At 34.8% G+C, this 23,636-nt stretch overlaps 1 protein-coding gene across 1 annotated transcript in view; it reads right to left on the bottom strand.

Annotated features, from left to right (window-relative positions):
• Positions 1-183: 183 nt before the first annotated feature.
• The window catches only part of LOC145325695 (uncharacterized), a 66,953-nt gene continuing 43,500 nt past the window's right edge, over positions 184-23,636 (bottom strand). The window contains exons 11-16 of the mRNA XM_080168648.1: positions 19,898-20,025; positions 12,943-13,006; positions 12,391-12,450; positions 4,188-4,294; positions 830-898; positions 184-382 (exon numbers count right to left, since the gene is read on the bottom strand). Of these exons, the coding sequence (XP_080024774.1) occupies positions 184-382; positions 830-898; positions 4,188-4,294; positions 12,391-12,450; positions 12,943-13,006; positions 19,898-20,025 (627 nt within the window). The remainder of the gene's footprint in view (positions 383-829; positions 899-4,187; positions 4,295-12,390; positions 12,451-12,942; positions 13,007-19,897; positions 20,026-23,636) is intronic.

The raw sequence follows: 23,636 nt of genomic DNA on the forward strand, positions 1-23,636 counted from the left end.
TTCATAGTTCTGCCGGGGTGGGGTGGGGGTTTACTCAAATTTTCAAAATTGAAAAAAAAATTTCTAAGAGGATATTACCCAAAAAAGATAATTTTCAGAAGAAAGAGAAAATAGAAACTTAACAAAGATGAAAAATCATACAAGAAATGGGGTCAAGAATTAAAAACTTTGTATCCATCCTTATTAGAATCCTTCCTTGCTTTTAAATTGGTTGATATCCTTTGTGTTTGTGTGGGAAGAATGATTAACTGCTTCTGTGACAGGTGACACTGACGCTGATGTCCTGACAGGTGATGCTGATCTGACAGGTGACAGTGATGAGCTCTTCCTGGTGCCAGCTCTAGGTTCCAGGTAGGCGGTTTCAATAGGTGAGGTTGGTGTACTAAACAAGTACAGCTTAGGCTATGTCAAAGAGTAAATCAGCAATCCTTATTTAAAAGTAACAGGATGTCTGGCTGTCTTTGTTGCAATGGCTATTCACTATTTTAGGAAAGGTTACCCAAACCCCCCAGGGATAAATAACCCCCTCCCCAACAAAATTTTGTTTTTACTCCTTTGCAAAATTAAAATTTAAATGAAAGGGTCGACTAAGACCTCACTCCCCCCTGTACTAAAGTGCTCCTAAAGGTCTCTAGGGACGTAGCCGCTAGATTGTATAAAAAGTAATATGTACAAAATAAAATATAAAATGTTTTAAAGGCAGGAAAAGGAGCAATATAATTCACCATGTCTTTTTGTGATTAGTTAGAAAACAGTAAGCTATGACTGCTTGTATGATTCAATTTTGACATTTATTCTTGGAATTTTTTTATCCCCCTGAAAATCCTACCTTATTTGAATAATTTCTTTGGTTTGAATATCATTACATCTCACTGCGTCATCTAAAACGTTCCTCTCACTAAAACAAGAACAATCTTATTAAAAGATGTCATAGTGATGGCAAAATAAATTGCACAAGAAAGGTGGGTGTCGGAAATAAAAGATATAAATAACATTAAAATATTAGCAGGATCATTACGAAGCTTATATAAAAAGGCAAACAAAATTTGTCGCCACGAGTATCTAGGACGCTATGTATTAGAAGAGGGTGATGGGGAAGAAATTAGCCTAAAACCATCCCAAGACTGTTGTTAAACTTTCCTCAACTAAGAAACTTACTATAAAATAATACTTGTTCAAAAATAAATGTTGGAGCTGCTCGTGCTCATCTTTCCTTGAAGGATCAAATAAAAAGTTAGTTTTATACTAAAGGTACATTTTACTCAAAAATATCTGACAAAAAAAGCTCTGCTATATACAGTACTAGAGTTGGCTCGATATAATTATCTCCCTATTGGCTAGTTTTCTATATGCATATCTATTTCTCAATAAATCTATTTTCCTCACCCGGCTACTATCTAAAAGAAAGTAAATATTTAATAATTTAAATGATTTTTAAAAGATTTTTTTAAATTATATTTTTTCTTTACATTACCATCACCAAAGGGTTAATGATGATGATTACAATTTTAGTTTAATATTTGAACACACAAAATGTCGCCACAATCGAATTCTTTTAAAACATAGTTTTCTTAAATTTATCATATTATAAATTTAAATTTTCTTTTTTATGATTAGAAATGAGAGTTTATTACGGATTATTGGAGCACTATGAGTTTTAATCATATATTCCTTGGAAAACTTGAGCTCGTTTATAGACATTTATTTCCTATATAGATCTGACATAAATCTTGAAGCAATTAAGCAGGCCGTTTTGTACATGTTAAAAATTGGAAGATTTCATTAAATAAAAGTAATCGCAAATATACTTAGTAAATAATCAATATTTCTCATATGAGCATTGAGTAATGAGCTAAGACATTACGCACAGAATTAAAACCTCAAACGTGCTTTTCGAGTTATGATGAAACTGTCACCCATCCCCCTTTATCTTCGAAATTGAAAATTATGGGATGGAAGCAGTGTTTCGGAGCCGGAGCCTGGGAGCCGCCATATTTTGCTGGAGCCGGAGCAGTAATTTTTGTTAAAAAACGGCTCCGGACTATATAAATAAAGAGATTTTATATAAATTATAATTTGGTAACTCTGTTTTGTCATGTGCAAATGCCCCTATTAAGTTTTTCAAGTCCATTTTTATCAAAAATTGAACTTTTAAAACTTTCAAAAGTCAAAAATAGACGTGGGAAAAAAATATGTCGAGTTTTTTCTTGATTTTAGATCGGAACCGGAGCTGGAGCCGGAGCCGCACCAAAATCAAACGGCTCCGAAACGCTGGATGGAAGTTTTTTTTTCTCTTATGCCTAACCCCGGCAGAGCTTCTGTCTGCGTATCCCCAACCCTATGGGGAAACTCAGTACTCAATATAACCTAACCTACCCAAGTAATAAACTACCCCCCCCCCCCCTCTTTTTTAAATAAGAGAGCATTTTGGGTGAAACCGCTCTGAATTAGAATACAATGAAAAATCTTTTAAGTTGCAGGTATTATATTGTAAATGAAAGCAACTATTTTTTTAGCAGGGAATAATTTTGTCAACTTGTGCTTTTGACACGAAGAAAAAGATTAATTTGAGCAAAGATTAAAAGTGAACAAGGATGACTACTTCCATTAATACGAATGACAGAATTGAACTTCAATGTTTCAAACCGTGAAATAAGAAAAAGATAAACGATGGTATTCTCAACGTGCCTAGTCGAGCACAAGACCTCCTCATATTTTCAAATAGATCAAAAATGGGGTGGGGATGATTTTTGTTTGTTTCTCACTTTAGGTCTGGTTAGGTTATACTATACTAGCGGCTACGCTCCTAGAAGCCTCTAGGGGCACTTGAGGAGGAGAAAGTCAAATTTAATAATTCAACTTCTTATTTTAGGTTTTAAAAGAAAAAGTAATTTTTTTTTTTTTTGGGGGGGGGGGGGGTGCCCGGTGCCCCCCCATCATTTTAAATTTTAGTTAAAAAAATTTAAAAAAAAAAAAAAAAATTTAGGGGGGGGATTTTTCATTTTTTGGGGGGTTGGGGGTGTCCCACCCCCCAAGAAAATAGTTATAAACCTTCCCGAGAAGCTACCCTGTTACGGAGAACCCGATCGATTCAGCGGTTAGCGAGATCCTTCGGTACAAACAAACACACAAACACACATCCTGTTACTTTATTATAAGGATTGCAGGGATTTGGAATAGGAGAAAAAATACCACCCTCCCCCTTATTTTCAATATATTTGAACTAGCGGCTACGTCCCCTAGAAGCCTATAGGGGCACTTAAGGTAGGAGGGGGAAAAGTAGACCTCATACCATTTTAAATTTGAGTTTACAACGAGTAAAAAAATATTTGTTTTTTGGGGGGGGGAGGGAGTGAAGACAAGACAACATCCTAAAAATAGTTTAAAACATTCCCAGGACCTATAAGAAGCTTCACTATAAAGGAGATCAATATCGGTTCAGCGTTTAGCGAGATCCTTCTGGACAGAAGACAAAAAAAGTTTACTACTTCATATAAAAGGATATAGGGAAGGAAGGCGTTTATACTGGAATAACCAATGTTAAATTCTTGAATAATAGCATCGCTACTAAAAATATATATAAAATCAATATCTGATAATGATTGATATTAATAATTTTCTGTCAATAATAGTTATTTCTCGTATCGTATTATAAACGGCTTTCCGCGGATATAGAATGTACAATTATGAGATTAAAACTAGTTTTTTTAGTCCCGAGGTGCCGGAGGCACCGGCTAAAAAAACTGGTTTTAATCTTATGATGGATGAGAACCGGTTCCTATCCACCGGATTCGAATGAATACGAGAAAAGTTATTATAGTGTTTTTTCGATCAAAGGGTGAAAATACTGTTATTAAATATTAATTTTTCAATGCGAAGCCATGGCAAGACACTTCAGAGGTGGATTCTTAAAAAAAAATTGTCCCACTAATCGCTTAGTGGGGCAAAATTGTTTTCGTGAAAAATCCTCCAAAATCACATAAAAAATCTACAAAAATTAAATAAATTATTATGTTCATAACCCTGCTATGATTTTGTTTATTTTTTTGTAGATTTTTCATTTGATTTTAGTGAATTTATCACGAAAACAATTTTGCCCCACTAAGCGATTAGTGGGGCAAACTTTTTTTAAGAATCCACCTCAGTTGTAGAAAAAAATTTAAACCTAACATATACTTTTAACTTACCTTACTACGCCACTGTAGTGTAGGGTATAATTTGGTATGGGTGGAGGAATCAGTTTCTTCAGTCCCCATTCTAAACCAGAGTTCCCAGAGGTAAATAGTCCAGAAAACTATTGCCAGATTAACTTTTAACTTTTTAATCTTGCACGTCCTTACGTCCAAAAGAGTGCACCTCCCCCCCCCCCCCTAAACTGGAAATTAATTAAAAATAAGAGTGGGGTTGGTTTTTTGTTTACTACTTTCAGTCAGATAAGGGATTGGGCATTGGATAACAAGGATGACAACATCCATAAAAGCGAAGCACTGAAACGGTAGGACAAACGGACATTAACGCTTGTATAGTGTCTAAACTGAATAATCAGAATATAAATGTATAAGAGTCAAAGCAAAATTGTAAGTAAATTTGTTGAAAAACTGCTTGATACAGGATAATGTTTATGGACATACTTACATTTAGAGGACTTGATTTTAGAGTTGCTTTACTTAGAATATTGTTCTTTGTTGTTCCAGGAATCAATATACCAAAAATCAGATCAAACGGATAATTAAATCACATAAAAATTTGTTGTAAAAAAAGTAGAAAAATCAACATGTTTCAAATGGACATACGGACATTCTGGTAATCGTTATACAGTTGCTACGCTTTCTAAATCGTACCTAACTACTATAGAAATTATCATGCAAAGTTTGAAATCGATAGGACAATTCTAACATGCCTAAATTTACGAATAAAAGCTATCTATCTCGGACGGACGTATGGACCGACCCTAATTATAGAAAAGCTTCGCTTTTAAAAACTCCCCCCCCCCCCTCCCATTATTTTTGATATAATTTAAAAATAAGAATGTGAGGGTGGTCAGTTTTTCCGATGAACACTTTGAGAGAGAGCACAAGAAAATATTCTAATGATGCACATCTAGCTTTAAACCAGAAGAAAAAATTTTCTCCCAATTACAAAAATTACACAATTTTTGTCTATTTGTCCATCAGATAGATTTGTGAATTATACAAACTTAATATACCTTTTTTATGTTAAATTAATTCAAAAGATTTTAAATATGCCTTTTTATAGCATTTGAGGGCATTTTACAACATATTTTCATTTGAGAACTTTTATTTAATTGAAACTGCATTAAAGCTTGAGTACAGAAGTTTGATCCATAATTCTTTTATTTTTTGTTCGTTTTGCATAGTTCCACTAAATCAAAGGAACAGAGAGTATATAGATTTCAAGACTTAAAGTATTATGCATGCTAAATATACTGTAAAAATCCAGAAAAATTCAATTATACCAACTTTCAAAACCGAACACCAAGGACGTCCAAGCTTTTTTATTTGGTGGGGGGAGTGGGGGGGGGGGGGGTAAAATTAAAATTTTTTGGGTGGGGATGGGTAATCACCCCTTTTACACCTCCTTGGACGTCTTAGCCGAACACTTTTTTCAAGAGTAAATATATTTTATATGATAACCTTAAAGAATCCTACCAAATGAAAAAAAACCTATAAAATAATATATTTAACTTTTCAAAGCCAAATCCCCAAAGTTCCAGAAAAAAATCTCATTTTGTCCGTAGTGAAAAACTACTCTTTGTGTGTGAAGGCAATTATAATAATCCTATGTGGTCACAAACCTCTGCAAATCATCAAATAAAAGAATATGTGGGGAAAATAAATGAAAACAAGGACATTTACATCAAATTTTGGCGAAACTTAAATGGAAAACTTCCAAAGAGAATTCGCTCCTGAAAAAAACTTACTTCCCCACAACTTTTTAAAATTTTTCTTAAGATGTTGTAATCCTTATTTTTCACCGCCATATCAACTTTTCAGAGTGCTGGTTCCTTTGAGTCATATCATTTGACTGTCTCCGTATTGAAACATTAAGGTTGAAACTGAATAAATAAAAAAGTTAATCTTGGTCCTACTTACGGGTCTGACAATAGAAGGACCGTTTTTTAAATGATTAGTTGATGTAATAAGGGGGGGGTTTTTAATGCAACCATCTCGTAATCAGTGAGCAAATACTTAGAATTCGAATTTCGATCTGAAATTTTGCATGAGTAATCCTTGATAGGTCTATTTTCCCTAAATCGAACAAAAAGTTGGAAAAGTAACGGCTGGCGGCTGGCAGCTCAGCCGTTTAGCCGTTTTATGCCTATTTTTGATTTAATTCATGTTAAATGATAACAATAATCATTTTTGAAAATTTTTAGTACCAGCTGCTAAACGGCTAGAACCGGCTGAAAACGGCTGGGAGCCGCCAAGAGTATAAAGGGTAGATAGGGCTTGTGACATATCTAGGGGTAGGTTTCTATGGGTGCTGAGCTCAAAAATGCTACTAAAAATAGTGACGGCCAATCCATATGGCAGCTGGGTAACAGCTGCAGCTCAGCTGCGAGCGGCCAAGAGTAGAATGAGTAGATAGGGCTTGTGACGTGTCTAGGGGTAGGTTTTCATGGGTGCTGCGCTCAAAAATGCTACCAAAAATAGTGGAGGCCCATCCACATGGCAGCTGGGTAATGGACGCAGCTCAGCTGGGTAACGGCCGCAGCTCAGATGAGATAGGCCAAGAGTAGAATGAGTACATGAGGCATGTGACGTGTCCAGGATTAGGTTTTAATGGGTGCTGAACTCAACAATGCTTCTAAAAATAGTTTCAGCCAATCCATATGGCAGTTAAGTAATAGCTACTGCTCAGCTGCGAGCGGCTAAGAGTAGAATGATTAGATAGGGCTTGTGACGTGTCTAGGGGTAGGTTTTTATGGGTGCTGAGCTCAAAAATGGTACTAAAAATAGTGGCAGCCAATCCATATGGCAGCTGGGTAACGGCCGAAGCTCAGCTGGAAGAGACCAAGAGTAGAATGAGTACATAGGGCATGTGACATGTCTAGGGGTAGGTTTTTATGGGTGCTGAGCTCAAAAATGGTACCAAAAATAGTGGCGTCCAATCCATATTGCAGCTGGGTAACAGCTGCAGCTCAGCTGCGCGCCACCAAGAGTATAATGAGTAGATAGAGCTTGTGATAGTGCTTCGGCCAATCCATATGGCAGTTAAGTAATAGCTGCTGCTCAGCTGCGAGCGGCTAAGAGTAGAATGATTAGATAGGGCTTGTGACGTGTCTAGGGGTAGGTTTTTATGGGTGCTGAACTCAACAATGCTTCTAAAAATAGTTTTGGCCAATCCATATGGCAGTTAAGTAATAGCTGCTGCTCAGCTGCGAGCGGCTAAGAGTAGAATGATTAGATAGGGCTTGTGACGTGTCTAGGGGTAGGTTTTTATGGGTGCTGAGCCCAAAAATGGTACTAAAAATAGTGGCAGCCAATCCATATGGCAGCTGGGTAACGGCAGAAGCTCAGCTGGAAGACACCAAGAGTAGAATGTGTACATAGGGCATGTGACATGTCTAGGGGTAGGTTTTTATGGGTGCTGAGCTCAAAAATGCTACCAAAAATAGTGGCGACCCATCCATATGGCAGCTGAGTAACAGCTGCAGCTCATCTGTGAGTGGCCAAAAGTAGAATGAGTAGATAAGGCTTGTGATGTGTCTAGGGGTAGGTTTTCATGGGTGCTGAGCTCAAAAATGGTACCAAAAATAGTGGCGTCCCATCCATATTGCAGCTGGGTAACAGCTGCAGCTCAGCTGCGCGCCACCAAGAGTATAATGAGTAGATAGAGCTTGTGACGTGTCTCGGGGTAGGTTTTTATGGGTGTTGAGCTCAAATATGCTACTAAAAATAGTGGCGACCAATCCATATATGTCAGAAGAGTAACAGCTACAGCTCAGCTAGGAGCTGCCAAGAGTAGAATGAGTAGATAGGGCTTGTGACGTGTCTTAGGGTAGGTTTTTATGAGTACTGAGCTCAAAAATGCTACCAAAAAAAGTGGTGACCCATCCATGTGGCAGCTGGGTAACGGCGGCAGCTCAGCTGGGAGTGGCCGAAAGTAGAATGAGTACATAGGGCTTGTGACGTGTCCAGGGGTAGGTATTTATGAGTGGTGAGCTCAACAATACTACCAATAATAGTGGCGGCTCATCCATATGGCAGCTGGGTAACAGCTACAGCCCACAAGCCCTATCTACTCATTCTACTCTTAGCCTCTCCCAGCTGAGCAGCAGCTGTTACCCAGCTGCCATATGTATTGGCCGCCACTATTTTTGGTACCATTTTTGAGCTCAGTACCCATAAAAACCTACCCCTAGACACGTCACAAGCCCTATCTACTCATTCTACACTTGGCCGCTCGCAGCTGAGCAGCAGCTATTACTCAACTGCCACATGGATTGGCCATCACTATTTTTGGTAGTATTTTTGAGCTCAGCACCGATAAAAACCTAACCCTGGACATGTCACATGCCCTATGTACTCATTCTACTCTTGGCCTCTCCCAGCTGAGCTGCCGCCGTTACCCAGCTGCCACATGGATGGGCCGCCACTATTTTTGGTAGCATTTTTGAGCTCAGCACCCATAAAAACCTACCCCTAGACACGTCACAAGCCCTATCTACTCATTCTACTCTTGGCCGCTCGCAGCAGAGCTGCAGCTGTTACCCAGCTGCCATATGGATTGGCCGTCACTATTTTTAGTAGTATTTTTGAGCTCAGCACCCATAAAAACCTACCCCTAGACATGTCACAAGCCCTATCTACCTTTCATACTCTTGGCCCACAGTGGCCCTAGCGTATCTTTGGCTTAAAAATCTTGACCTTAACAGTTTAAACTGTCATAACTTTTTTAATTTTAGGAGTTATGACTTAATTTTTTCCTTTTTCGAAATGGAATTGCATGTATTTTAATAGGAAAATTTAAAAATATAATTTAATTCATCAATTCTACTGTTGTTTTACCAAGATATGCAAATTTTTGATAAACAAATCGTTTTGTTTTACTCAACGCAGGGAGGGAGAAATTCAGACACATTGCTCAAAAATTTGAAAATTTGAAGTGCAAGTAATACTTGAGTTACAAGAAATCTAAAATATGTTTTGGAAAGGTCTTAAAAATGTCTAAAACATTTGGTTTAAATTTTAAAAATATTGCCCACCCCCAAGCCGCCAGGGGGAAAAAACCGAAATAGTAAGAAAAAGTATGCCTCATACGGGGTGAGACGGGGTGAACTTCCCACGGATAAAATCTAATGAAATTTTGCAATCTCATTATTAAGCATGTCTTGTTGCCGCGTTTTGCTGCGTGTAATGGTAGCACTATTTTTGGGCTAATAGTAACCGCTCAAAAATATCTTATATTTAAGGACTTCCAATTGCCCCCCCAAAAAATAATATTTAATTTTATTTTATAAAAAACAATAAATGAGGCCATGATTAAATTATTTATGCAAAAAAAATTATTAATTTATCTTAAATAAGACCAAAGATATGATGTTTTTAACACCTACTAAAGGGATAAATTTTGTCGGGATTTGGCCAAAATATCGCATTGACTAAAGTTGTTTACAAAAGATACACTACACTACGCTGCAGGGCCGCAATGGGCCGCTCCCAGCCGTTTTCAGCTGGTTCTAGCCGTTTAGCAGCTGGTACTAGAAATTAAAAAAATGGTTATTGCAATCATTTAATATGAATTTAACCAAAACTATGTTTTAAAAAGTTGATTCCTACGTAATTAATGATGAATTTGCCCTAAAAATAGGCCAAAAACGGCTAAACGGCTGAGCTGCAGACGCCAGCCGTTACTTTTCCAACTTTTTGTTCGATTTAGGGAAAATAGACCTACCAAGGATTACCCATGCAAAATTTCAGCTCGAAATTCGAATTCTAAGTGCCATTTGCTCACTGATTACGAGATGGTTGCATTAAAAACCCCCCCCTTATGTTTCTTCTAACAGTTATTTCTTAACCATAAAAATTGAAAACGTCATTTTACATTAGTCAAAAATTCATTTTCAATATAGTCTCAAAATGAATATAGCAATATCAGCATGGTCGTTTAAAATGTCGTAAATAAGGCAATGTGCTACATAGCAAGGTTGACCACATATAAAAAGCTCAACATACAGGCTTACAAACTTAAGCAAAATTGCTAGAACAGACGATGGTAATAGCTCTTTCACGCCCTTTAAAAGTACACATTTACATTTTTAAGACTTAATCCTGAAGATACTATGCTTACTGCCTATTTAGTAATTGTCCTAGGAATCGTGACTACACTTTACGAAAAATGACAATATTTTTGTATGAAAATTTTCTATTCTAAAAAGAAACATAAAAACAGCTGCGGAGAAATGTTGGAACTTGAAAAGGAAATGAGAAGGTATTAGTTTGCAGTCCAATTTCAAATTTTAGACATCACTTAGTATACATCAACATTATATTTTGCTTCTAGTTAAAACTGCAAAGATATAAAGTTGTTTAAATCATAACAAAACAACAAGCTCTTTTATAATATTTAACTCCGTCTGTCTAGCAATTTCTCCTTGATCATACTACATAATAAATCCTTTTTTAAAATATCTAACTCTTCAATTACTGTATTAAAGTTAATTGTCCACTTTCAGTCAAACTTATTGATAATTTATTGTTCCTGTCGAACAAATATTTATATACTGGGGCAGGGGCGTCCAAGCTTTTTATTTTGGGGGGGGTAAAAATTTTTTAGCGGGGTAAAATTTTTTGGGGGGGTAATTTAAATTTTATTAAATATATAGAATTAAAAATGCGCGCGAAGCGCGCAAAATTTTTTTTATCAGAGATTTTTTATTTTTGGGGGGGGGGGTATTTACCCCCCCAAAATTATTTGGGGGGGGTAAATACCCCCTCCTAAATGGTTGGGGGTGCCTACGGCACCCCCAGGGTAGGGGTAAATTTTAAATGGGGGGGGGGGGGGTAATCGCCCCATTACCCCCCCCCCTTGGACGTCTATGTACTGGGGGGGGGGGGGAGAGAAGTCGACCGTCCATTTTAAATTTAAGCTCTTTATTTTTTTTTAAATTGAAGGGAGGAATCATTTTACATAGGTGATATCTTATAGAAGATATCTCCCAAAAATATTTCCTTGGATCTATAGGAAGCTTCACTGTAAAGGTAAATTAAATCGGTTAAGTGGTCAGCGAGATCCTTCCCCACACACAGAGAACCTGTTACTTTTATATAAAGTATATTAGTCTATAACCTGCTGGTTTCATATTTGCAACCAGAAATAGTGCAAAAATGCAAATAAAATGTTAAATCTTGTGTAAAGCACATCAATATTTTTGTAATTTGCTGCGTAGATATTATGTTCAGCTGCGGGCAATATATGTACTCTTCAAAGGCAGTACAAATTGAATTGATTTACAAACGTCAGGGCTCGGCAGCCGTATGCAGCATTATTTTCGCAAGCCGCAACCGGTGCGCCAGCCGATATTTTGGACAATCTTAGGCTGAAGTCGCAACTGCTATCATTCAAACAACCAAAAATGCCGGAAATTTGAAAATTTATTTAGTTGCAACATCAAATATGTCGCCCTTTATTTCAATAATCCAGATCCATTGTCGAACTGCCTTTAAAATAGGCGAGCCATACTAATATGAAAGTTTCATAATGTAATAAATTTTGTCGCTATAATGAACCTATTACATATTTTCTTTCCAAAGTACAAGAAGTTTCAACCACTTAATTTAATCTACAGATGAGGTTATTTTGTGAATCATCATTGGGGATGTACCCTGATTAGAATTACATAAGAATATTAAAATCTACTCGCAGTTGCTTAATCTTTCACAACAAATAACTTGCATTTGATAAAAGTTTATTATTTGATTTTAAAGTTTGTCAAAAGTTGAGCATTACAAATCAAATTTAACATTTCTTAGAATTGTATAAACTGTAAAGAAATTATAATTTGTCTTATTTCATTTATATTTTATAAAAAAAAAAACTTTAATGTTAGGTAAGAATCAGTGATTTAGGGATGAGACAATTGATTTAAATTCATTCTTGGACTTTGGGTAGAACCAACGAAACTTTTCTTATTTTGACTAATTCTTTAGACTTTGGGTTCTAACGCAAAATACCATTAAAGATGTACTATTAACAGAAGACTAGAAAACTAAAATCAAATGAATTGACTATTGTCCTATTCCTAAAATGTAATAGAAATTATAAAAATAGCCCAAAACCATCTCAGGACCATTAAGAAGCTTCACTATAAAGGAGAACCATATCGGTTCAGTGTTTAGAGATATCTATATTTAATAGTTAATCTGCCTGTAGTATGTTAAGAATTTTACTTTGCTTGTCAGGACAAGAGTAAATGCATTTAGGAACCTGAAACAATACAAAATACCGATTAGAAAGTTATAATCAAGGTAAAGGACATCTAAGTGGTTGGGGGTAAAACTTAAAAAAAGATGTAAACTGTCTAAAATCTGAAAAAAGCCTTGTTGAGTTAACCCCCTCCCCCTCAAAAAAGCTTGGACTTCCTTGAAAAGGTGTAACAATCATTCGACTTCATAGGTTTACTTCTTAATTAATGTTTAAAGGAAGCCTACAAGAAATATGCCGTTCTAACTGCTGAAAGACTGCCACAGGAAGACCCAATACCCCAAAGTTGAAGCTTTAAGCTTCAATACCAAAAAGTTGCAGGAATTTTAAGAGGGTATTAGATCTACTTGAGGCAGTCCTTCAGACGTTGGAGTGGTGTAATTCTTACAGGCTAGGCTTCCTTTAACTATAACAAGCTTCCCTAAAACAAAGAACCCTATCTCCTCAATGGCTACTAACTAACTTCGTGAAGAGATAGGAAAACTAAAACATTACCTGATACATTATACAGTTATTGATCAGAGATGGGTAGATTTCTTTCATCAAATTCAACTGTTTCCTTAAAATATTTACATTACTGTATTTGATAAAACAATACGGCTTGGCGGCAAATTTTTAACTGTGCAATTGTGGGCGGGTTGGCTGTGAATTGTTAACTTACTGGCAGCTTTCAATTGTCCAAAATTATATAGGCGGCTGCAGTTGTGGCTTGTTAAAAACCTGCTGCTATACGCGGTTTTATCAGGGAGAAAGGAGATATTGGGTTGTTTCCAAAGTTTATTAATAACGTGTCTTATTCGTTGGATCAACAACTTTGGGGAGTTTTAAAATTTTGATTAGTTAGTTCATGAAGTTGAGTGTCCAATCGTTTCAACCACTAGTTCTAATCTATAAAGGGAAATTTCTTATATCATCATTGGGGATGTACATTGTCTTTTCCCTTTAGACCAGGGATGGCAAAATAAAAACCACGTGGTTTTAATCAAGTGGTTTAAACCAAAAAAAAAGCTAAAAAAAACAAAAATACCAAGGTGGGATGGTTTAAATGTTTTTTTTTTAATACAAAGGCCTATCTTTCCAGTTATATCCTTATAATAAAGTAACAGGATGTTTGTATGTGTGTTTGTATGTTTGTACCAAAGGATCTCGCTAACCGCTGAACCGATTGGGTTTTCCTTAACAGGGTAGCTTCTCATAGGTCCCGGGAAGGTTTATAACTATTTTCTTTGGGGGTGGGACACCCCCAACCCCCCCTCCGAAATTTAAAAAAAAAAAACTTTTTAACTAAATTTAAAAATGAGGGGGGGGGGGCAACCCCCCCCCCCCCAAAAAAAAAATGTTCGCCCCCCCAAAAAATTTTTTTTTTACTTTTTCTTACAAAATATAAAATAAAAAATTCAATTATTAAATTCGACTCTCTCCTCCTCAAGTGCCCCTACAGGCCTCTAGGGGCCTAGCCGCTAGTCTTTTTATAATGTAAAAAATACAGTCAAAAACATAAATACCTAATTCAAAATTCTTTTAATAGTTTAAATCTTTATACTAAAGGGGTAGTTTCACGAAATGCATTTGAACTTAATTTAGTGAACCGCATATTTTTTCTTAGTTAATGGGGTAAACTATATTTAAATAGCATATATTTGAAATAAATTCAATTTTCTACCACGTAGTTTTTAAAATATCAAGACCTGAAAATTGTCTTTTTGTGATATATGCAATTTAAAAAGACGATTTTTAAGTCTTGATATTTAAAAAACTATGTGGTAGAAAATTGAAATTTTTTCAAATATATGCCATATAAATGTAGTTTAACCATTTAACCAGGATAAAATATGCGGTTCAATAAATTAAGTTGAAATGCATTTCGTGAAACTACCCCTTTATACTATATTAGAATACTTTAATTTGGATATTATTAAAAAAAAAAAAAAATTATTAAAAAACAAAAAATCCTGGTTTTTATTAATAAAAACCGGTTTAAACCAAAAAAAACACACTGGTTTGATCTTTTTTAAAAAAACCTGTTTTTTTTCCCATCTCTGCTTTAGACCCCTATAAGACAAATCACTGCTATAATAAGACATATATTGCATAATCGACAGATATACTAAAATATAGGATATAATTACAGACATACTTTGCTTTAAAAATCTACCTACTATTTGTGAATGGGTTCCAGGACAAACGCCGGAGTCCCAAACGTCGGAGTGAACAAACGCAGGAGTGTTAAAATAATATTAATTTTATTAAGTATTTCTATACAGATTAGGTGTGGTTAAGATATGAATGAACAAATAAGCCCCCAGCAGGGGTTAGGCATTTTAAAAACCTATAAGATGGTCTAAAATAGGTTAGGTTAGGACTCCGACGTTTGTCCACTCCGACGTTTGGGAATCCTGCGTTTCGCGTAGGACCTGTGAATGTACTAAGATAGGAATTCAGTTAATGTAAGAAACTATGCACGTTTTACATTTTACATGCAATACATACCAAGGACATACAGAGCCATCGTAGTTGTATAAAAACTAATACCCCAACATAAATTCCAGTCAAAAATAGTTCCTTATATTATACAGAGGCAGCATTCCTAGCATCTAGGAGCTCCTCTTACGAAGAATTTTGTTTTTAAAAAACCCAAAACCATCCTAGGGCCTATATGAAGAACTCAATCAGTTCAGAAGTTAACAAAATCTTAAGCTAGAGACAAAAAAAATTTCTTGCTTTATATAATAGAATAAAAATCTTTTTTCTATTTGTTCTTACAATCTCAGAATGATACCCTAAAATGTACAAAAACAATATCAATAAGTTTCAAAGCTGATTATCTTCAGGTGAAAAATCCCGCCTTTGTGTTAAGTCATGACATTGGGTCTAACGACAGAACATTCATTACAAATACTAAAACATACTTACAAAGTATAATTATAGAGTGGCTAAACACTGTGTAAGTAAAGTTTAACCCTGTCCTTGCATCAAAGATATCTACCACGGCACCTAACCACTCAAATTCTTATCAAACATCATAGTTTTTCAGAATAGGCAACCCCTTGAAATTTTAGTAATCTATGTATTTTTTTAGCTTTTAAATCACTTATTTTTTATTTCAATGCTGTATTACTTATGGTTATGGACATATTTGTCTTTAAATAAATGATAAAATAATTTTAATTAATACTACAAAATTTACAAATGAATTTTTATCAAAATGATAACAAAGAATTTAATAGAAAAAGGTTAGATAATAAAATATTGAATGCATAATGTCACATTTCAAAGTCTTAAGAACAACAACATCCATAAGTAGCGAAGCTCAAAAATTATGAATAGACATCTTGGGAAAATGATCTATAGAGTATGTTATAAAAAACTTCAATAATAAAAATCACGAAACCTTTTCAAATTCCATCCGTTTATCTTGAACAGGAGTTAAGAAAATCACAAAAACTTTAAAAACTAGGAATCGATCTAGCACCCCATTTAATAAGGGTACCGTAATAAAACTTGATGGAAATATGTAGAGTTTAAACTTATTCAATCGCTGAAATTTTCACATGTCTATATTGTATAGGGATCGAAAAAATCAAGAAAACCTAAAAATCTAGGAATCGATCTAGCACCCCAACCAATAAAGGTATCTTAATAAAACTTGATGGAAATATGTAGAATTTAAATTTATTTAATCCATGAAAATTCCAGCAATTCATCTTGAACAGGAATTGAGAAAATGGCAAAAAAGAAAAAATCTAGGAATCGATCTAGCACCCCAATCAATAGACAGATGGACAAAACAATGTATAGATTAGATGCGCACATGTTATAGTAATCTTCACTAAAAATTTCTATCTCTAATAGGAGCCGAGAAAATCACGTTTCCCCCATAGCGTTACTGACTGACTGACTGACGGACAGACAAAGTGAATTATAGAGTAGCTTCGCTACTAAAAATAGGTTAAACATGAGATTTTACCAAGGACAGTCATGTTAAAGTTAGCGCAGCAATAACATTTATTATGAAATTATAACATTAATTTTAAGAATCTTAGGGTCGATTTATCTATAATACAAAGTAGAACGATGTCTGTTTGTCTGTCTGTTTGTTTGTAGCGAAGGATCTCGCTAACCGCTGAACCGATCGGGTTCTCCTTTATAGGGTAGCTTCTCATAGGTCCCGGAAAGGTTTATAACTATTTTCTTGGGGGGTGGGGACACCCCTAACCCCCCCCCCCCAAAAAAAAAATAAAATTATGTTTTAAATTTTCTTTAAAATCTAAAACACGAAATATTAGTTTGATCAAACCTCTTGGGGCAAAGCCCCTAGAGGCTAGAGGCGAAGCCGCTAGTATAATGTAATGTATATAAGTATTTTCAACTTAAATTAGTTGCTGACCATTACATCTAATTGCTTTATCCGTCTGCCTGTCGGTCATGCTTTAAAAGATGTAAACGATATTTTTTTTATTTATTGGAGTTTTTGCATATTCTCTCTCTTTCTTACATTGTTATGTCTATTTGTCCATTTCATTATTTTTGGGCTTCGCAACTATGAATGTTGTCATGCTTGTTTAAATATTACCAGATAAACAATGTAAACGTTTAAAGGAGTGTCTAATGAAAACCCAAGAATCCATATATATTTGCAATGTTGAACTATTGAGTGTGATTATAAGGGACCTGACGACGAGTCCATTTTTAAAATTATAAGTTGTGTACACAATATACAAAATTACTGATGGGTAAACTATGCATCTTTTTTTGTCAGGAATATTGATAGAGATTCACCTTTTTTTTATCTATTTAAATCATGCAATAGTTTTAATGATTTTAAATTGTGTTGATCCTCTTAAAAAGGGGATATATCAGGAATAAGATTGGCCAACAAGCGAAATAAATCTAAAATAATATTTGGAGGGCAGATTAAAAGGTCTACTAAGTGTTGTCCCCCCCCCCCTAAAACCAACGTCAGCTAAAAACCACGTGTATGTTTCGTGATTTTTTTTCGAATTAATTTGTTGTTGGTAGGTATAAGCTGGGGATATGGATCAAACTGGTAAACATCGAATTGCACAAATTGGAGCCTTCCATAAAATACCCTTTAGATAGGTTAATTTGGGGTAGTAATGGTTCTCCATATCTAGATTAGTTTAGCACTTCGTATTTGGTATTCTAGAAAAAGGTTTAGGCCCCCTTGGCAGAAGCTTGGGTGGCCTGGAAGGAAGTAAGATCAATCACATGAATTTTAAATCCTTTGGAAAAAATTGTTTACTTTTTGTGCCTACTCCTTTATTTTGTGTGCAGAGGTATATAAGTTTTGTGTGTCCTATGTTAGGAAGATAGAGCAATATTGGATACAAGTTTCCAATAAACACTAATTCTTTAGATTGAACAGGATCCCTGTATAGTTATAGATAGTGCGTGTGTGTATCTATTTACATTTTCTTAATTGGTATGGTGGACAAGCAACTCTGGCCTTATTCTCCAACGCAAAATATTTAAAATTATTTTTCTCTTATACTTCTAAAAAATAGGCATTAAACATAATTGTTTTCACATTAACCCAAAGCATATTAGTAAAAATACTTAATTTTTCAAACATAAGTTCTTTTAATTAATTAATACTAGCGGCTGCGCCCTCAGTATTTAGGGGCTCTATAATGGCAGTGATATGGAAGGGCAGAAAAATAGCCTAAAACCATACCCAATATTTTTTAATAAAAATGAAATAGCCTAAAACCATCCCTGGACCTAACAGAAGCTTCACTGTAAAGGAGGACCATAACAGTTAAGAGGTTAGCGATCCTTCGCTACAAACAAAAAGGGCTAACTACTTTTTATACCACTAGCGGCTACGCCCCTAGAGGCCTCTAGTGGCACTTTGAATGCTTTTTTTTATTTCAAATATCTAATTAGAGAAATAATTGGTTTATGTTTCGTTGAAGTCTCTTTTTTGGGAAGGGTAATTTTTTTCTAGGGGCGATTCCTCTTGGGAGAGTGGTGGTACTCTCCCCCAAAATAGTTATAAACCTTCCCGGGACCTATGAGAAGCTACCCTGTTAAGGAGAACCCGATCGGTTCAGCGGTTAGCGAGATCCTTCGCTACAAACAAAAAGGGCTAACTACTTTATATCATAGGATATCTGTACGTACGTCCCTCCTTCACGCTATGTGTAAAGATGATTTTATCTTCTGTTATTTGAGATAGACCGCTGTTGTGTTGGGGGTAGCTACCCCTTTCCAAAGAACATCAACTAACCTACTTAGTCTCTCGGTTATGCAAATATGTTTTTGTTAGCAACCCTACTCTATGATCCACTGTGTCTGTCTCCTTTTCCCTAAAGGGAAATATAATTCCTTGGTCCGTCAGGCTATCGGTCATGCTATATAAGACAAATATATTAACATTTTTTAAAAAAATTGTGATTTTCTACTACATAATCTTTCTTTTCCTTGTTTTTAAAACATCTGTTCTATAACCTACAATGTCCGTTTGTCCAACCATGCTTTTTGTGCTTCGCCACATGTGGATGTTGCCATAGTTGATTTTAATAAATCTTCTACCAAGTACATTTTGGATATAAAAAAAACCTATTTTACTGTCATTGTCAATTGATCTTTGATGTTTGTCAGTGACATTTTTTTTCTACTTTATAAGATGAAAGAGAATATTATTGAACCTGCATATCAAAAAGAAAACAAGGACGATTTCAGTCTTAAATATTATTAACATTATAGGTATTTAGAATAAATCCTAATATAAAAGTAACATGATGTCTATCTTTCTGTATGTTTGTAGTTTAAGATACCGTTAGACCGATGTGATTCTCCATTACAATATTAAATAGCTCTTTATAGATTTACGACCTATTTTGGGGAAGGGCACCTCAACAACCCAGCCTCCCTTTCCTCAAGTTCCCCTAGAGGCTTCTTGGACCGTGGCCGCTAGGAATAGATTGATTGAATAATTTTAAACACTTTATGGTCATTTCATTTAGATTCCTCTTTGCTTTTCCTCATTTAAAATCTATCTTATTTAGCTCCATTAACAAGAAAAGACTTTTGTTTTAGCTGCACTGCACAACTCAATTAGATTTATTAATTTTATAGGTCGATTGATAAATGAAAGTTTTACCACGAATGTGTATAACATGTTTAAAGATAAGTGACAATGTTTCAAATACAAGTTTTTTTCACCGACCAACATAAAAAGACTTTAATGGTTGCTTCAAGTTAAAAATTAAGGAATTATGTTTCAACGAGGTGAAAACCATTTACATTTATAATAGCTTTTGCCCACTAATAATTTTGAAGCAAAATTGGAAGATGAAAAACGGATATGTGTTAAATTGTTCTTGGATAAATAGTTACCCGTATCTAATTTAATTGACTGTATAATATATTATTGACCAGTTAATATAAAATAAAAGGGTAGAAGCGCTGTTAAAGAAACTCTTACTTTTGAAGTTGGATGGAAAGATGAAAAACGGCAATATGAACAAACTGTTGCCAAGTGATGGGTAATCTTTTCATACATTCAACTCCATAGTTGCACACTGAGCACACGAAGAGATAGTAGGAGTCACCCTGAAAAAGAGGGGTCATGGAAAGAAAACGAAGTTGCGGGTTTCGTCGCATTTTCACGGTACATTTTGAAAGGTTATTTGAGGTTAGGTAAGCGTAAATGATTGCCCGCAGGGTTAGAAAATAGGCCCCGCAGGCTTAGAGCCCCACGCAGGGGATAGAAAGAGAAGAAAAGCTTCTGTGAAAATGCGACGAAACCCAAAACTTCGTTTTCTTTCCATGATCCAAAAAAGAGGAATTAAAAAGCATAAGAAATTAAATGTTAGTTTGTACGTACATATATCCATCAATAAAGATGTATAAATATTTGTAAATAAATAGATATAAAATTTTCTTAAATTCACGAATAGAGTATTTCTATGAAAAATTGGAGATTTTAGTTTTTGCCGTGTACCTAATGTGTTTATATGTGATATGATATGATTACAAAAATTAAATATCATACATAATCTTTATCAATGTCCAATTTTAAGACAAAATAGCCTTAGAAATACCTGTAAATTATAGGTTTTTGTGTAAAACACAAAAAGTGCGTGCCAAATATTTTTCATTTAATATTAATCCTATTCCCTAAAAACATCACTCCTCAAAAAACCTAAACTCTTAAAATTAAAAATTCTAATATTCATACTGTATATCTAAATCAATTATAAAGTTAGATTATATTCTATGATATGTAATAATGCATTAATATGAGTATTACCTACACAGGCACAAGTAAATGAAATATCTTTGTTTGCATACAAATCTCATTGTTCTCCAACAGTCTAACAACTTTAGCAGTGTTGCGGATCCGCATTGATTGTATGCGGATCCGGATCCTCAAAATTTGGTCAGTGCGGATCCGGATCCTACCGGATCCGACTCCGGATCCTTGACAATAAAAAGAAAATCACCAAATTTTTCAAAAAATATTTATTCCTTAATCTCGAAGTCAAAAATACTTTTAATTTTTAAGTCTAAACCTAAACCTTAAAGATAGGCTCTCATCACGAGAATGTCTTTGTAAGTGACTATTTTATATAAATTTAGATAGATTTTTCCATAAATTTATACCCCAGGATCGGATCCGGATCCTTGGACTCAAAAACATGCGGATCCTTGCGGATCCGGATCCACAACTCTGAACTTTAGTAGACTCATGTGAACAGGGGGAAATATTAACTATATAGATTTCTTATTAGAACAGAGATACAAAAATACCAAGAACAACAAAATGAAATTTATTATTCTTAATAAAGAAGTTACGTTGTATATTGGTTTTACATCTATAATTATCTAACTTCGCATGATTACCCAAATACCTTATTTAAAAGACAAAATTTCTTCTTTTGATTGTAAATAACGCATGAAGCGCAATTTTTTTAACTAATTTTTTTATTAATCTACTTTAACATAAAAAGATGATATCAACTTCACTATTAGATCATTTAAAGTGAATATATATCCCCTGTTTTAATGTAAGATGGTTGATTGAACTCCTAAGTATACATAGAAGGAAATTAGCATATCTTAAACATATCAACACATTGTTAGTAAAGTGAATACATATTAATTTATCTGAGAGGGAGAGAATAATTGATGGTTAAATCAATCATCAACCCCAATATCTATAACTACCAAAGGAAGAATTATATACTTAAGAATTGGGAAAGGTCTATCTATACCCATTGTTTTGTTTAGTAGCTACGCCCCTATATGCATCTAGTGGCACTTTAAAATGGTTTCTATTGCAGTGAAGTCCTCTAGCGGCACTATAAAATATTATTTGGTATATTATTAATGTTTCACGCTAGTGCAGTGGCGGTGTCTAGCGCACTTAAAAATATTCTTTTGTATTTCTTTTTCATGGTCGATTTTTCCAATCCAAGAATCTATAAGAAGATTAATTATGATGAAGGAGAACCACATCGGTCCAGCGATTATATCCTTCCAAACAGACAGTCACACAGACACAAACAGATCCTGTTACTTTTATATAAAGAGGGGGGGGGGGGGGGGTGCAACCATCTCGTAATCAATGTATAAATGGCACTTAGAATTCGAATTTCGTTCTGAAATTTTGCAAGAGTAATCCTTGGTAGGTCTATTTTCCCTAAATCGAACAAAAAGTTGGAAAAGTAAAGGCTAACGTTTAGCCGTTCTTTTGGCTATTTTTAGGGCAAATCTGTCATAAATTACGATTGTTGCATTAACCCCCCCCCCCCTCTAAGGATATAATCAGAGAACTAAAAGACCTTTGATTCCAGGTATTTTTTTTTTCTGAAATTGAAATTTCCAGCACTTACAAGAAATCCTTATACCACATTACCATTTAACTTTAGTTGAATAATATTAAAATCTGATAGTTAAAGTCTCAAGTATGATGCAATCATTGATATCTTCAATATTAGACATTTTCCATTTTCTCTGATTTTAAAACTTTGTGACATTTGCCTATTCAGGTTGACATAAAGTGTTCATGTTGTTCAGCAAAAAAAAACAATAGCAAAATTGTCATTTAGATTTTCAATAACAGTTTGTTTTACAGAACATAAATAGGACCCAAACATACATCCAAATACTTTAACATATAGGTAACATTCTTAATGTGTCTATCACTATGCATTGATGTTTTTTTTCTGGGAAGTCTCATTTAGTGATTCATCCTATCTTTTTCACATTACATTTAATCAATCCAAATCAAGTCCGGCTAATATAAAATGGCCCAAAATTACGAGAAAACTACTTACTCCCCCCCCCCTCGAACATCAATTAAAATTATCTCTAAGTTTTGTATGAAAACCTATAACATTGGTTTCTACAGGGAGTAAGGGAGGGGACAATGGATCGAATATTCAATTTTTAGGAGTCTCAGACTTTGGGGACTGGCTTAAAGGGAATGTGCAAGAATTTAGCAGTTTCTGACTGAGTTTGGGGACTTGCGCATGAAATGCCGCTACTCGTTATGTATGTTTTGAATATTGCAGACAGGGAGAAGGGATAAGGGAAGTGGGGGGAAGGGAAATAAACACTCGTTATGTTAGTTTGGAATGTAGCAGACGGGGAGAAGGGAGAAGGGAGGTGGGGGCAAGGGGCAAGGGAAATAAACAGAATAAAAAGGGGCAGTCATATTCTTGCTAGCAGCTGGCCGGGTCCAATAATCTTTTAATATAAAAATCACACCAAAAAACCGCAATATATTTCATCAAAAACAAGTTGTGATTTCACTTTACAAGACGCTATGGAAATCTATTATTCAATTAACAATCCCTTTATAATTTCCTACAAATTTATTGGATTAAACTGGATTTCATGCCCTTTCTTTGATAACTCTTATATTGAATTAATTGCCCATTGTCCCCTCCCTTACTCCCTGGGTTTCTATCTTTTGAAAATTTGAAACTGGACAGAAGTTAATTCCAATTCAGATGGGACGCTCAAAAGTTTTAAAACAGATTTATAAATTCCAGATTGGTCAAGCAAGAGCTTTGTTTTAATGAGGTATTATAAATAAAAAAAATAAACAACAGCTGTAGTGTAAATATAAAATACCTAAGGAAAGTATATAATTTTTAAGAGTTTTAATGAACGAAAAAATTTTAATTTTTTCAAGAAAATTATTTATGATGTCA

This window comes from Acartia tonsa, chromosome 8 (assembly GCF_053477335.1).
Source record: "Acartia tonsa isolate MP-2025a chromosome 8, ASM5347733v1, whole genome shotgun sequence".
Taxonomy (NCBI): Eukaryota; Metazoa; Arthropoda; class Copepoda; order Calanoida; family Acartiidae; genus Acartia; species Acartia tonsa.